The sequence below is a fragment of the Bos mutus genome, chromosome 11 (assembly GCF_027580195.1).
Source record: "Bos mutus isolate GX-2022 chromosome 11, NWIPB_WYAK_1.1, whole genome shotgun sequence".
Taxonomy (NCBI): domain Eukaryota; kingdom Metazoa; phylum Chordata; class Mammalia; order Artiodactyla; family Bovidae; genus Bos; species Bos mutus.
The window spans coordinates 10,634,625-10,650,312 of NC_091627.1; the positions used below are offsets into that span (position 1 = coordinate 10,634,625).

At 55.1% G+C, this 15,688-nt stretch overlaps 1 protein-coding gene and 1 non-coding gene across 11 annotated transcripts in view; one reads left to right on the top strand and one right to left on the bottom strand.

The window, feature by feature from the left end:
• The window catches only part of MAPKAP1 (MAPK associated protein 1), a 234,765-nt gene extending 232,552 nt beyond the window's left edge, over positions 1-2,213 (top strand). For all 10 annotated transcript variants that reach the window (XM_070378987.1, XM_070378984.1, XM_070378988.1 and 7 more), the window contains one exon: positions 666-2,213. In XM_070378987.1, the coding sequence (XP_070235088.1) occupies positions 666-791 (126 nt within the window). In that variant the 3' untranslated portion in view covers positions 792-2,213. The remainder of the gene's footprint in view (positions 1-665) is intronic.
• A 13,084-nt stretch (positions 2,214-15,297) lies between these two features.
• Positions 15,298-15,410, bottom strand: LOC138990079 (U5 spliceosomal RNA). The gene has a single exon (XR_011466243.1). It is a non-coding gene; the product is annotated as a U5 spliceosomal RNA (small nuclear RNA).
• Positions 15,411-15,688: the final 278 nt, after the last annotated feature.

Here is a 15,688-nt window from a genome sequence, read left to right on the forward strand (position 1 = left end):
AAAAGAGCCCAGGAGACCTCAGGGGTAGCAGCAAGGTTGACACTTGGGAGGCAGCCCAGCTGTGCCCCTGCCCAGGGTTCCCACGGTGCCTGTGCCAACTTTGCCCGTGACCTCTTGGTAACCCAGGGCATCTCGGTCCCCTTCTCTGAGCCTCACTTTACTTTTTATCAAATGAGCCACAGCTAGTGGGGCGCTTTTGAGCTTGGAAGTACCCCAACTGCTGGGAGGCTGAACACAGAGCCTTATTTTGGTTTGGTTTTCATCCCTGTGATGTCTTGTCTTTCAGGCAAGCTAAGCGGGGCTCGGGGAAGTTGTGTGTGAGCCCAGGGCCGCACAGCAGGCGGGGACAGAACCAGGGAGGTTCTGGGAGGCAGCACATGGTAAGGAGGGAACTCAGGCTCAGGAATCAGAAAAGCTGCACCAGAGACTCAAAGGCCTGCACAGCCACGTGTCTTCTTCAGACCTGTTTCCCCATCGTGCAGTGGGCTTTGAGCCCACCCTTCAGGGTCGTGGTGATGACCAGACTCTGTGCTCAGGGGAGCACCGGACCCAGGGGAGCACCGGACCCAGGGGCTGCCCAGCCCAGGGCCGGGCTCTTCCCTCGCTCGTCCTGGGTGAGCAGAGGGTGGCTGGAAGTGACTGGGCTGTGTCCTCTTGCTTTCTAGGTTAACTACATACTGGAATCGCGAGCAAGCACTGCCCGGGCTGACTATTTCGCTCAAAAACAAAGAAAACTGAACAGACGTACAAGCTTCAGCTTCCAGAAGGAAAAGAAATCAGGGCAGCAGTGACGGCGTTCTCCAGCTTCAGTCTGCTGCCGGAGCTCAGAGCTGCCTGCTGGGCCAGGTGGCTCTCGCCCATCCTGTGCCCTGCAGTCCTCGGAGGGGCCAGGCTCCCGGCTCACGGGGACAGGGCTGGTGGGCTCCAGGGGAAGGGGGCGCACCCCCTCGGACAGAGCTGGGGACGTTTCCACGGGACCGAAGCCTGAGTGACAGCGGCTTCGACGAGCAGTGCCCGGGGCCGGACGACACGGCACGGAGCCATGAGAGGCCCCGCCATCTTCACTGCCTGATGGCCCCACGCGAGGATGTACATAGCTGCGCCCAGACGTGTCCTTGCAGCTTGATCAAATTTCCTAAAACAAGCAAAGAACAAAAGTGTACATTTCTGTTTTTTTTTCTTCTTCCTTTTAATAAACTCTTTATCATGGTTGGTATGACGGACCATTCTTTGGGGCAGGATTGATTATGTTATTCTCTTTAAAATCTGCTCCCCATATTGAACAGGCAGATTGGAAAAGCTATGGCTCGATTTTTCAGAAGAAATGTTTAGGGTTTAGTCAATAGTTTTAACTATGCCATTTGTTTAAATGAGCGTGTTGCTCTGAGGATAGCATCTTACTGAAGTTCGGGAGGGGACGTAGTGATGTGTGTCCAGGGCTGCGCCACCCACCCCTTCAGAAGCCTTCTCTCCTCAGCTTCTCCAGCACCTCTGACTTCAGGAAGGCAGGGCTGCGCGTCAAGCTCGGGGCGCGGGGAAACGGGGGTCACGCCGAGCTGCTGTTTCCTCAGTAGCCAGGCTGAGTTTGAGCCGACGGTCAGACCCGCACGTGGGCTTGCCCTGGACTCTGAAGACTCTTCTCTCTTCACAATGCCTGCCCCCTGGTCTCAGCGGCAGGAAAGCCACTGCTTTCACTTCATCGGAGGCCTCGGGGTGGGGGAGCTGCTGCCAGAGGTCCCACTCCTGGGGGTGGGGGCAAGGGAACGGGCGTCTGCTGACACCCACCCCTCAGGCCAGCCTGCTGCCTCGGTGGTCCCTCCCAGGGTGACGCCCGTTCGCTCAGTCCCCAGCCAGGGTGGCGGGACCGAGGTTTCACCGAGGAACTGCATTTCAAAAATATTTTTTTTTAACTGTCGTACAGGAAGCGACATGGCTGAAACAGCCTCTGACATTCGAGGGTCCATTTGCACAGGGGCGTCCTAGTGACTTCCGCCTTCATTCTGATATTTGTTCAGCCAACAGAAGCACCCTTTTCTAATGCCTTCCATTGCTACCCACCCCAGAAACAAAAGAAATATTATTTGTAGCTTGCTATCTGTATTTGAATTTTTAGCAATTTTATATTTAGATATCTTTGAAAAATATAAATGACTAATTTGGTCATTAAATCTTGTGACATATTCAATATTAAAATAAAAGTCATAAACACCTTCTTCTGCGTATTGCTTTGAATTCTTGAAGTCTCGAGCACATGTTGGTAAAGAACGGTGACCACCATGGATCACGCTGGGTGGTGACGTTTGCTGACAGTTGATGTACCGAGCGGCTCTGAAACCCTCCATGGGTCTCCTTTAATCCTGAGCAAGACAGGATGATCCTCTTCACTCAAGGCTGACATTGAAATCATTACCTCCTTCCATTACAGAAGCAACACCATTCTAGTATCATGGAATACAGCTCCGTACAGTTGGCACAGCACACACTTGAAGGAGTAATTTAAGAGAAACACAAACCACTGCCCAGGTCCACCGAGACTGGTAAAACTCAGTTTTTCCTCTGCTTCTCTCACAGCCCACACCTGGATTTTAAAGTAAGTCTGTGAGCATCTCTTACCTGTCTCCCAGGCTTTACCAAGCAGCTTGGCACACCCGGCTTACACTCAAGTGACCCAACAGGCCCTGCCCCCTCCTTCCAGCGTGTCCCCTGACCTGGCCCCAGGGTGCCCCTCACTAACCTGATGGTGACTCGGGACAGGGCCTTTACCGAGTCTGGATGGCTGACAGGCCCAAGCAGTGGTCCCTGGAGCCCTGGCCTCCACGGGTTACTGAGCGGCCCCCATCGTCAGGCAGGCTGTATGCCGGCCCCTTGTGAATATGCACAGGCCCAGGCGACTGCAGCCAGCCTCAGGCAGGTTCTGTCACCACCACCATTCCAGGGATGAGGACTCGGGGCTCGGAAGGGTCTCGCCTTCCATCCAGGACACAAAAGCGGATGAACAGGAGCTGTGCCCTGAGACTCCGGGCCTGCCCTCCATGGCCACGGGCTGCAGATCTGCTGGGCGCTGCCTCCTAGGGCCTCAGTTTCCTCATCTGTTAGTGCAGGTGCTGGAGTAGGTGGTCCCTGTAGACCCTTCTGGAGAATGTCTTGAATGTCTCAGAATCACAGTGAGCCCAGACTTCCTTCCAGAGGTTTCTGTCCTGCACAACCTGCAGGAGCTCCACTGTGTCTGGGCAAGAATCCTAAGAGCTGAGGCTCACTGAGCGCGCTCCATCCAGCCCCTCCCTGGAGCAGCAAGTGGACGGTCCCTCCCAGGCTGTGGTCCTCGGCCTGCAGACAGCACGCTGCCCTCAGGTCAGCACTTGCCCTCGGTGGCCTCTTCGGTCTCCCCTCCCCAGGACTCCTCAGCACCCCACGCCGGGCTTCTCTCCCCACCTGGAGCAGCGGCTCCTCCTGACCCCTCTCCTCCCTGGTCCCCGGGACCAGTGTCCCCGCTGCCTTGGGAGGCCCCTCAGCTAGGTGGAGACCACGCTGATACCCCTCCGAGTCTTCTCTCCATGGGTTAAAAAACTGGAAGGGGCTTCCCTCCGCTGTCACGTCCCTCGAACCTGCCAGCTGCCCCCTGGGGTCCCCAGTTCCCCAGCTGAAGGACTGGGAGACCTCAGGATAGAAGGGAGCAGAGACCTGACCTGGTCATCATGACGCTCGCAGCCCGGTGAGGCCAAGGGATGGCGGGTGAACCCCCAGGCTGCCCCGCAGTGAGCACCGTGCGAGCCGCGTGGGGACCAGCCTGGGCCTGGCAGGTGCTAGTGGAGAGAAGAGCAGTGGGATCCACAGGGGGCTGGGGACCTGGGGACATGAGATGTGGGGGGCAGCAGACAGCGCCAGGCCAGGCCATCTCGTCAGGCCCCTTGGCAGCCCTGCTGAGCGGGACAGGGTTGGCTTCCTGAGCCGCTGCAGCTCCCAGGGGAGAAGGAAGCCCCTGCTTCCCAGTGTCCCCGGGAGGAGACGCGGTGGCTTCACCACCCGGCCCAGCGTCAGCAGCGTCTGAGCTTCCTCAACAGCGAGGATGGCGCTGCCGTGGGGGCCAGAGAAGGGGCCCTGAGACGGGAGAGGAGGCAAGGCGGGGAGGAGGGCCAGTGCCTCTGCCCCCACCGCCGCCCCCGGTCTGCTCCCTGTGCCCACATTGGCGCCCCGAGGGACCACCGCGGCCTCCTGGCAGCCCTGGCAGGACCGTCCCAGCTCCTGGCACGGCTCCCACCACCTCCTCTGGTGCTTCCTAGGCTGTGCGCCTCCTTCCAGGAGAAGCCGCAGGAAAGGAAGGAGAAAGCAGGGGCTTCCTGGCTCGGGGTCAGGGGGCAGAGCCGGAGTCAGAGGGCTCAGGGGGCAGAGCCGGGGGCAGATCCAGCCCCCACACCCGGGCCCGTGAGCTGAGCCTCCTCACTGGGCACAAGCAGCACACCCACCCCAGAGCCTTGCAGGGACCACGGGCCGGGTGTGGGCTGGGTCACAGGCTCCACAGCCTGGCCCCAAACCTGGCCCAAATCCCAGTCCTGTACCCCGCAGCCTCGCTCCTCCAGGTACGAGGCCGGGTCCTCTGTGCCCCGTCTGTATGGTGGGGTGAGACGCCCACTTGCAGCGCTGGAAGCAAGACAGTGAGATGGCAGGTGCCCAGCGCATGGTGCGTGAACCCCTGATAAGTGGCCACACGATGTCGGCGTCCGTCATCTCACTTAGTCCAATTGCCCAGATGCCACGTACTCCTCCAGCAGTGCCTTCCCTGAGAGGGGACCTGGCCAGGCCCGAGCTGTCCCCTCCTGGAGTTCCAGAGTCCAAAGAAGCTGCCATGACAAGTGCCAAGACCAGCTTCCTTGGTGTCTGGAAGGGGGCCACGCAGGAGCCGGGCTTTAGCCCTCTGCCCTGGGGACAGACAGCTGGATCTGGGGGCCCTGCTCTGCAGGCCTGCACCCTGCCCAAGTCCCAGAGCCAGCCTTGGGGGCCCTGCCCTCCTGTCCTTCCTTGCCAACTGATTCCGTGACGTGAACGCTCACTGAGCGCCCTCCTATGAAAGCAGCCCCTGGGGTCAGGCAGACAGCGCTCAGATTTCAGTTGTCTCCTGGTCAGTGTGTCCTCGGATGAGCTGCTTTACTTCTTTGAGCCTCCGTCTTCTCTTCTGTAAAATGGGACAATAAAGCCTTCTTCAAAGGAGTCTTGTGAGGACTGGATGAGTTTACTAGGCCAGACGGGCTGGGCTACAGTGACACCAACAGCCCAAAGGCCCCAGTGGCTTTAACACAGCAAAGGCTTATTTCTCGTCAAACAGAGTATGGTCCCGCCATCCTTGGTCTTCCACTGAAGCCTGGGCAGGGGACAGAAGGGCTAGAGAAGGGCAGCAACAATGAGATGCTATGGGTCAAAAGCAACCCTTCCCACCTTCGCTCACATTTCATTGAACAGAATCAGCCACCTGGGGCTGCCTCCTTCAAGGGGACAGAGGTATGTGACCACCCAAGGATGGGGAGTCACAAGTGCTTATAAGCAATTGCAATGTCTGCCACCAAAGATACCCATTCACAGGCCTCCCCCCAAGATTGCACCTCATCTGCAGTGAAATATTTTCCCTTTAAACTGATCCAGGCTAACACTGTTCTCTACCTTAAAGTGTTAGTTGCTCAGTCGTGTCCAACTCTTTGAGATCCCATGGACTGTAGTGTGCCAGGCTCCTCTATCCTGGGATTTCTCAGGCAAGAATACTGGAGTGGCCATACCCTTCTCCAAGGGATCTTCCCAATCCAGGGATCAATCCCAGGTTTCCCGCATTGCAGGCAGATTCTTTACTGCCTGAGCCACCAAGGAAGCCTTCTCCACCTTAAAGTGAAGGTTGCTCAGCCATGTCCGACTCTTTGTGACCCCATGGACTAAACAGTCCATAGAATTCTCCAGGCCAGAATACTGGAGTGGGTAGCCTTTCCCTTCTTCAGGGGATCTTCCCAACCCAGGAATTGAACATGGGTCTCCCGCATTGCAGATGGATTCTAGGGAAGCCCTAATAAAGCCAGGGAAGTTTCTCTACCTTAAACCTCATCCTGAACAAGAATGGCTGTGGAGTCATGGATTCGATGTGCAGCATGTATGCATGTTGGTGTACATTACAATAAAAACATAACTGGGACTCCCCTGGTGGTCCATTGGCTAAGACTCCAGGCTCCCAGTGCAGGGGGCCCAGGTTCAATCCCTGGTCAGGAAACTAGATCCCACATGCTACAACTACAGATCCTGTGTGCCTCAACTAGGACCCAACACCACCAAATAAATAACTAAATAATCCATATATACATAACTGTTCAAACTGAAAAATCTCCCCGTACCTACCCCTGAAATCACATGTGGGACCACAGTCACGCCTCCCACGCTGATGAACATAAGCTAATTTCACACTTTGTCAGTGCCCGCCCCCTGCCTCTTATGAGGCTCTCGACCAAGGTTAGCCGCTATTTTATTCACCATTTCCGGGGTCTAGCCTCAGGCCCACCGAATCCCCATTTTCTAGATGAGGAAACTGAGGCAAAGAGAAGCCTCAGCTGAGGCCATGCAGTTGGAAAGTGATGGAGAGGTTTCCCCACCTCCCACCGACCCCGCATGCTGTCCCCAGCCCTGTTGGGCCTCCATCTGACGCGGCCCAAGTACCCTGGATCCTGAAGTTTCCCCGAGGCCTCATGGAGAGGCCCCTGCTCTCTGGAAAGGCAGGCAGGAGATGGAAAGGGTTAAGCCTGTCACATTGTGTTCCCACCAAACACCTCTGCTTAAACGCAGAATCCCAACAGGGTGGTGTTTGCTGTAAAAGCCCTAAGAGTGATTTGTGAAGTCTCGAAGGCCCGTAATCTCGTCAGCGTAATGGGATTATATTTCAAATCACCACGGCCTGTTCATTACCCATTTAAACTCCTCTGACAGAGGAAAACTTACATAAAACGCACACGGCAGCCCTTGCCGACTTCCCCACTCTCCTTCCTGATTAGACAAACAGATGCTGAGGTCTGGAATGAAAAAATAATGTGCCCATTTATTCATTTTTCTGACAAGTCACAATAGATTTTTAACTGCCAATGAGTGACCTCCCGGAGGGGTGGCAGCTGGGAGGTGGCCGCCGGGCAGCAAGTGGTCATTTCCTGGCCTGGCTGGCAATGTCTCTCGGGATCACAGCTCAGCCAGGCTGAGCCCCACTCCTTGCCCTGTCCCAGTTGGGGTGGGGGACTGCCTGCTGGGCCGCTCAGCTGTCACCACCCAGAAGGGGCCGGGGAGCTCCTGAGGGCAACCAGGACCCAGCCATGGCCTGAAGTCACAGAGCCCAGGCAGGAATCCCAGCCCTGCCTTGATCAGCAGGGTGACTGAGGACACGTGTCATCTCTTGGAGCCTCAGTGTTCCTGTCAATAAAATGGAGACAGCAAGACAGCTCATCTCGGAGGTGCGGGCTCTGGGCGTGTGGCTTCCCAGGGACGACATCCAGCTGGCACCGCCGGCTCTGCCTGGCCTGCCTCCACCGTGACCCCTGGCAGATGGGGCTTTGCTGTCACTTGCGGAGTCTGTGTCACTCTGCTCTGAGACGGTGCCTGGAGCAGAGGTGGGCGGGCGGAGGGGCAGCTGAGTCAGGGACCCATCTCTGTCTGCCCCCCTCCTCATTCAGAAGCCGGACGCTGTCTCTGAAGACTGGTGGCCGGGCGGCCACCAGCGAGATGGGACCCTATGGCAGTGAACGGAAAACGTCTCCCTTCCATCTGTCGTTCAAGGCCTCCCGCCCTCTCCCAGGACACTGTGGGCTCAGCCTCAGCTCGATGACCCTCAAGTCACCTGGTGTCTGGTCACTGGTGCCTGCTTCTCACCCTCCCCCAGCTCCTGTCTCCGATGCCCTGACCCCGCAGACCAGTGGGGAGGGCACCAGCGTGGCTAAACAATGTGCCCCTGAGACCCGGGTTCAATCCTGGAGCCTCACACACTTGAACTGTTAAAGGCACAGTCACATCTCCCAGCCCTCTTTTCCTGGCCCTCCAAAGACTCTTTCTGGAAAAAACTCAGTCACAGACTTCCTGAAGGCAAACCCCAGTACTAGGGGATAGGGTAGGCCTGAGTTATCTTTGGGTCCAGCCCAGGGCCTGGCCTGGAGGTGGTAGCAGCAAGCACTCGCTACGTGAACTGACCCTTTCAGCCCACAAACATCTGAGCCCAGGGCCTGGGCAGGGCCTGACCCTCAGGCTGCAGCAGAGACATAGGGGCTGACTCCTCCAAGCCCCCTCTCCTGGCAAGGAGGGTGCACTTTATCTGAGAGGCCTTGGACAGATGAGAGCCAGCAGCTGTAGTGGGAGTGGATTGCAGGCCAGGGCTGGTACCCAGGGAAGCCCTGCTCCACCCACTGGGAGCCACTGAGGGAGGGGGTGGCCAGGTGGGTGAGGGCCAGCCTCAAGACTGAGCTAAGAATCTGCAGAAGAAGGAATGAAAATCTGTTTTCTTGCTGTGTAACCTTGGACTCATGACTCAACCTCTCTGAGCCATCTTCTCATCTGCACAACTGGGACAAAATCTCATCTTCAGGGTCACTGACTTGGTGCACCGTAGGGGATGAGTAACAAGTAGCCAGTTGTCAACGGTCAGAGTTGGACCATTAAGAAAGTTGAAAGATGAACTGATGCTTTCGAACTGTGGCACTGGGGAGTCCCTTGGACAGCAAGGCAATCAAACCAGTCAATCTTAAAGGAAATCAACCCTGAATATTTATTGGAAGGACTGATGCTGAAGCTCCAATACTGTGGCCACCTGATGCGAAGAGCCAGCTCATTGGAAAAGACCCTGATACTGGGAAAGATTGAGGGCAGGAGGAGAAGGTGGCGACAGAGGATGAGATGGTTCGATGGCATCACCGACTCAATGGACATGAGTTTGAACAATCTCTGGGAGATAGTGAAGGACAGGGAAGCCTGATGTGCTGCAGTCCATGATCTGCAAACACAGAGAGTCAAACACAACCTTCCAACTATACGACAACAGCAACAAGTAGCCATGGAGATGGTGCCAAGTCACGTACTGGGAACATGTGTGCCAAGGCCTCCCCCTGCCAGTAGGCCTCAGGGGGCATCTCCAGAACCCCAGGGAAGTCCCTTGACCCATCCAGCTGGGGGCCTAGGCCCCCTCCCAGGGCCCTACCACCAGCCCTCTCCCCTCACCGGCACTGCCTGCCTTGCTGAGTAGCCCCGGGCAGGGTTCATATCTTCATGCATTAACTCTATGAATACGTAAGAAATACTGTGAGGCTAATTCTTTTTAAAATGATAAAATTTGTCTATATTATAGCATTCCAGCCCCCAGCTTCCTGAAAGCTAAAAATATTTTAATGTCATATTCCCATGTAAATTTCAGTTTAGAATTTAATACCCTTTTAACATACATTAAATTTTTAGCATTCTTCAAGCCCTTGGTTCTTCTAAGGGCTTAGCTGCTGTGCGTTAGAGGAAAGGGCTGGGGAAGGCTATAAATTAGGAGAGAAAGTTCTAGAATTAGGTTACCCCCAAACCTCTGTGCCCATCCCCATTGTGGGAGTTATTCCTCTGGGCTGAGGAGTATCTGAGTCAAACCCTGGAGTCCTGGGAGGTGTCAGAAGTCTCAGTTTCCTTGCTGGTGTGGCTGTGATTTTATCAAATAAACACAGGGGTGGCTTTATGGGAGGACTCCTCACAACAGCCCAGGTCAGGGTGCCAGATGGCCTGGCGCCGGCCACAGTCAGAAGCCTGAGCTCTGCAGTCCAGTTGCCCAGCTCAGACCCGACTTCCGCCACTTGCCTGAAGGTGACCTGGACGTGTTCTCTGTGCCTGTTTTCTGGCCCCAAAATGGGGCCATGTCGGAGTCAGTGCACAGACTATGTTATGAAAGGGGAGGTTATCAGCTTTGCAGAGGTGACCGCCAGGATGCACTGGCTGGCCTGGCTAAGGGCTCCAGGGTGATGACGTATGGGAGCCAGAGCAGATCATTTTAACTGATCTGTATCCCCACTCCAGCTCCTAGACTAAGACCTAATCCCCCAGCCATGGAGATGCCCAAGGGTGTCTCTGCAAAGACCCGTGATTGGCCCATGGGCTGTAGCTTCCCACTAGTCCCACCAGTTCCCTCTTGGAGCAAAGCCAAGGACAGCCAGGGGAGGCTCTGAAAATGACAGGGAGGAGTGTTCATGGCAGTCTGGGTGGAAAGCAGGGTGGGGTCGTCATGCCTCCCTGGGCTCAAGGGCTGAGGGCTGCCTGGGGCACCCAGCCCACCAGCCTTGAACTCTGGGGTCTCGGGCTGCTCTGGCCTGCCCACACCCCCTGCCATGGGTCACCACGCCAGGCTCCTGAGTGAATCCCTCCATGTCTCTGAGCACCCATCTGTGAAATGGGGTCAGAAATAACAAAGCCTTCCTGGTGAGAAGACCCAGCACAGTAGGAGTCATCACCCACAACTCGATGTGTGGTGAAAGGCTCGCCTGGCCATCCGTCCAAGCAATCATTAACCAGAATGAGAAATTTACAGTATGAAGACCTGAAATCCAGTGAGATGATGGCTCTGCTTTCTAATCACTTTCAGGGGATGATATAATGCATTGATCGAAGGAGATGAACCACACTTTGGGCTCCGACCAGTGTCTGCAATGAAAGCAGTAGGCTTGTTAACCTAGATTTACAAAGTGCATCTCCAACCTGGTGAGAAGGAAGGCCTGGCGGGAGGAAGATGCTGCCAGTGTGTGATAATGGGAGGACCCGGGGTCCAGGTAGGGATCCCCCTTGAGCCTGCCCCAGAAGAGGCCCAAGGGATCCCTCTCCAAGCAGCCACCAATGAGTTGGCTTCCTGGTGCGGAGTGAGTTCCCCGACTCTGAGGAAGGTAAGTGCTCAACCTTCAGTCAGGAAGTGTCCACTAGTGCCTACCTTGTGCCAAGCCCAGCTCCGGCCAGAAGGTACAGAAATGAGCTGACCCAGAGCCTCCCTTTGGGAACTTGTGGACAGCAGGGCCAAGAGAGTCCCTGGAGCGTGGGTGACCAGAAATGGAACAAGAGTGGAGGCAGACACCTCCTTCCCCTCATAGAGCCCTTTGCAGCTGGGGGCTGGGAACACTCCTGGATCCGGTGGATCCAACTGGAAGATGGCAAGCTGGTGGACGCCGGGGGAGGTTAGATTCTGAGGCAAGAAACCCCAAGAGGAAGAAATCAAGCAAGTGGAAGGAGAGCAGCCAGAGAGTCCAACCCCATCCGTGTGGATCAGCGTGATTGAGAAAGGGCTCCTCGGCTCCCTGTGGGCTTAGGAGTCCTCGCTGCTGGGGACCTTGAGGCCCGGGGACTCAGTGTGCACAAAGACCTCTGCCAAATGGCCGTGTTGATCATTACCCAATAAATCCTCCCTGTACTGTGGAAGGTAGGGCTCCTGAGGGCTTCTGCCCAGATCACTGTTCTCTCCCATCCGTGTTAGGAAAGGAAGCCTTTGTCTCTGGGGAGGGTCTAATCTGTGCCCCTCCCTAGGATGCTGTGAGGGGCTCTTGGGAACAAGACCGACGTCCTAGGCTCTCACAGAGCAGTGCTAAGATGACACTCGCCTCCCATAAGACCAGCCTTTCATCAGCGTGCGTGTCAGCAGCAGACAGACCTTCGGCCAATGCCTGCGTCACCCTGATCACCCGCAACTCCACTGTCCCATGTCTGGACCTCACTCTCTGCCCCAAGAAGGGCATCCTCCAGGTCAGCTCCAGACTGTTCCAGGCTTTGGAACCTCAGAAGGAGGGACTTCTTATCCCCATGCATATACACAGGACAGGACAGGGGTCTGGTTGGCCTGACGGCAGCCACATGTTTATCCTTTGGCCAATCCCTGTGGCCGGGGGCGGGCCGCTGTGAATGGCAGCGCTCCCAGGACACGGGGATCGGGGCTGGACCCCAGTCACCAGAGCAGAGGAAGTGGGGCAGGTAGAGTCCATGGATCTCTTCAGCAGTTGCCGTGTACCAACCACTGTGCTAAATACCTACTCAAACAGTATTCTCAAAATTCCCCTGAAGCAGAAGCTCATGGCATCCTTCCACAGTAACAAGACCTAAAGGCTAAAGAGGCTTTGCCCCGTGAGGAGGACCCACTTCTGACTCCAACCCCAGTGCTCCCCCTCGTGGGCCACCTCCTCCACATGGGCACGAGGGAGGCGAGGCTTCCCTCCAACCACAGCGTCTCTGGGGAATGGTGGGCTGTGTGAGGGTGTGTGTGTGTGGTGTGAGTGTGTGTGCAGTGCACGTGGTGTGTAAGGCGTGTGTGTGTGGTGCGAGTGAGTGTGGTGTGTGTAACATATGGTGTATGGTGTGTGTGGTGTGAGTGTCTGATGTGAGTGTGTGGGGTGAGTGTGGTGTGAGTGTGTGTGGTGTGTATAACAGGCAGTGAATCATGTGAGTGTGTGTGTGGTGTGGTATGACTGTGTAGTGTGTGTGGTGTTTGTGTATGGCGTGTGTGGCACGAGTTTCTGGTATGTGTGTGTGATATGAGTGTGTGTGGTGTACAAGGTGTGTGTGGTATGTGTGGTGTGTACGTGTGTGAGGGAGCATTTACTCCATGAGCCGCCTGCCCCTGCCCATCCCTGCTCCCCCCGGGTAGAGCACGCGTCCTCACACACCTGTGCTCGGGGCACAGCGAGCCTGGCGGCGTCTGCTCTCGAAGGAGGCCGTGAGGGTCTCTAAGCAGCCCCTTCCCTACCGCCGAACAGCTGGCCACCATCTTGGCACACATTCGCCTGTCACATCTGATTTGCAAAGTCGTGTCTGTAACAGACCCACAGGAGCGTCCAGTTGGGGCTTTTTCAGGTCAAGGAATATTTTACAGAGTCTCTAGTTCTTCAGAGGAAAAAAAAAAGTGTGAACAGCCCTCCTTCTCCATTGCCAGATTGACACTCTTAGCGGTGGAATGGTCCTCCCAGCCACCCTGGGCTAAAGCCTTGAGAATCACCTGAGGTTCTGGCATGATCCCATTTTACAGATGAGGAAATCGAGGCTCAGAGGAGTCCTGTCATTTCCCCAAGGTCACATAGTGACTAAGAGCAGAGCCAGGATTTGAACAGGGCCCCTTTGGCCCCTCAAGCCACAGCTCATCGCCATCATGTCCACAGCCTCCCTGCAGATTCCTGAGCTGAGCTGTCCTTGCTGGTGTGACTCCAGGACCTCCTCCTCCAGGAAGCTTGCCTGAGCTGTCATGGTCCTCCTTGGCCCTTCGAGCTTTTACCACTGACTACAGTCTCTGTTTTCCAGAGCATTCTGGGAGGGGCCCACCAGAGCTGAGCACTTTGATCCCTTGAAGGCATCAACTTGGCCAAGGTGCTTCCACTGCCTGGAGCAGAAGCCCAGGAGGATGCAGGCTAAGCAGGTTCTTTTCCTGCAGGAACCCCCAGAGCCCTCAATGGGTACCATGTACCATGCGCCAGGAAGGACTGACATATGCAGTGTTTCCCAAACACCATTTTTTTTTTTTTTGCCAGAGCCACATATGGGTCACTCAGAACTTAGAGTGACCATGCTGTTCCAGGCAGCTCAAGGTAAGCAGGGTCAGGTGCAGCCTGAGAGCAGACCAACTCTGCCACCTCTTAGCTGTGTGGCCTTAGGCAAGTTGCTTTACCTCTCTGAGCCTGTTACTCTCTACACTTCCACGTGGCTCATCAGGGCCACTCCATCTTCATCCAGGCAGCCATCATCACCATCATCCAGCAAAAGCCTCTTCCCAGGCCTCTCTCGCTCCCGTCTGTCTCTCATTCCCAGGTGTGATCTCTGGGCCTGGAGGACTGAGTTTGCCTTGCTCTGCACTCACAGTAACTCCAGCACCAGAGCAAGCCTGGCACAAAATAATGTTTGTTTAATGGATGGAAGAATGAGTATTCCTACATGAGTGCTTTGAATTTAATACGAGGCAGGCATGGCCCGGCACAGCAGCCCACAGCCACGCCCCTCTCTGACCCCCATCCCTATCCTTCTACAGTTCAGTCTGCTCTGAACCTTAAAGGAAGTCCAAGTCTCATTCAGCAAACATTTATTCAATTTGAATAATTATATCCTGTTGGGAGTTGGCAGATGGCAAAAGATGACTGGGAGAAACTCTTTGTCTTCTCGTATAAAAAACAGCCTCTCTCTCTCTAGAGGAGACGAGAGGCTCCAAGCCTGGGCTCTGCGCCCCCAGGCTTCATGGGCTCCTTGCCTCTACACTACACCACCGTGGCAGGATCATAGCACCTGTGCCCATTGCACTGATGAGGAGAGTAAGACTCAGAGTTCTCAGTAAGTCGCCAAGGTCATACAGCTAGGGGGAAGTGGGGCAAAAAATTTGACCAGGTTTCATCTGATCCCAACCCTGCAATCTCAACCCTTCATAGTTCTTGACTGAGAGGCATGTGACACTGTAAATAATGCCATTCTGTCCTAGGTTGCCTAGCTCTGCTTCACTCCCTATTTTTGTGTGACACTAAGCCAGTCATTTCACCTTGATGAGCCTCAGTTTCCCCATCTGTAAAATGGGGCTAATAATCCCTCCTCTACAGAGTCATGACAATTACATGAGCTAGTAGATGGGAGCAAGATGTCAGAGGTAGAGCCAACTTTGTGACTGTGTATGGTCAGAGGGGCAGAAACAGCTGGGAAGTGTTTGCCTCAAAGATGAAGCTCTTGGCTGAGCCTGAGGAATCAGTGCCAGTGCAGTGGCCAGCATATAACAGGTGATCGATAAACTTTGATGGAATGAATGACTACCTTCTGCTGGTGCTGCCAACTGTCCTGGAACATGGACAGAGGCACAGAGCTTGAACAAGGGTTCCCTTGGCTAGACACTTAGAATACAGGGGATGCAATGGAGCAGGACAGCCAAGACCCATTCTCCAGCCTAGGCCAGGACAGCCTAGACCCATCTTCCAGCTTCATGGGCTCTGCGTGGGCACATGAGCCTCGGTACACATGGCCAAGACAAGTGCCACACAATCAAGATGGCTGCCTCAACACTCAAGATGGCCACCACACCTGAAAAGATGGCTGCCACACAGCTGCCACAGCTGCCCCAAAAACCAGTGTCCACGGGGTACCAAGAGCCCCACTGTGACTGGATTCAAAACAAAAAAAGCATTAAGTGTTAAATTGTGACCAGACTCCAAATAGAGTGAGTCAAAACTCAGGCAGGGCAGCCTAAACTCTCTCAGGAATAAGAATCCAGTCAGCCCATCCCTGTGCCCCTGAGAATGCTGGGTAATTACTTTTTCCCTTTTGTCTGTTTTCTTTTCGAAGAACCACCAAGAAGCAGCCTCAAAAATCAGTTAAAGCTTCCAAAGTGCTTCTTTCCCCAGAAATCTTTTATAAAAGGTGAAAGATTTACAAGACCTGAAGAGCAAACCAAGCAGGATAATTGTTTTTGGAATGACCCCAATATTTTCACCCTGGCGACCCCGGCTGGGCATCTTGCCCCGTATTTATGGTTCCTGGTCCTCTGCGCACCACCGAGTGACCTTTCTGAGCCCCCTCTGTGAGCCCCCAGTCCCTTATCGGGCCTGTAACTCACCCTGACGCTATCTCTCGGGAGGGTCTTCTGCACTTTAATTTAACTCCCCTCATCGTTATTTCCCGGACTTCAAGGTTTTCTCTTTCGAATTGCCCTTCCTGGGACAAGCATAATCTGTTT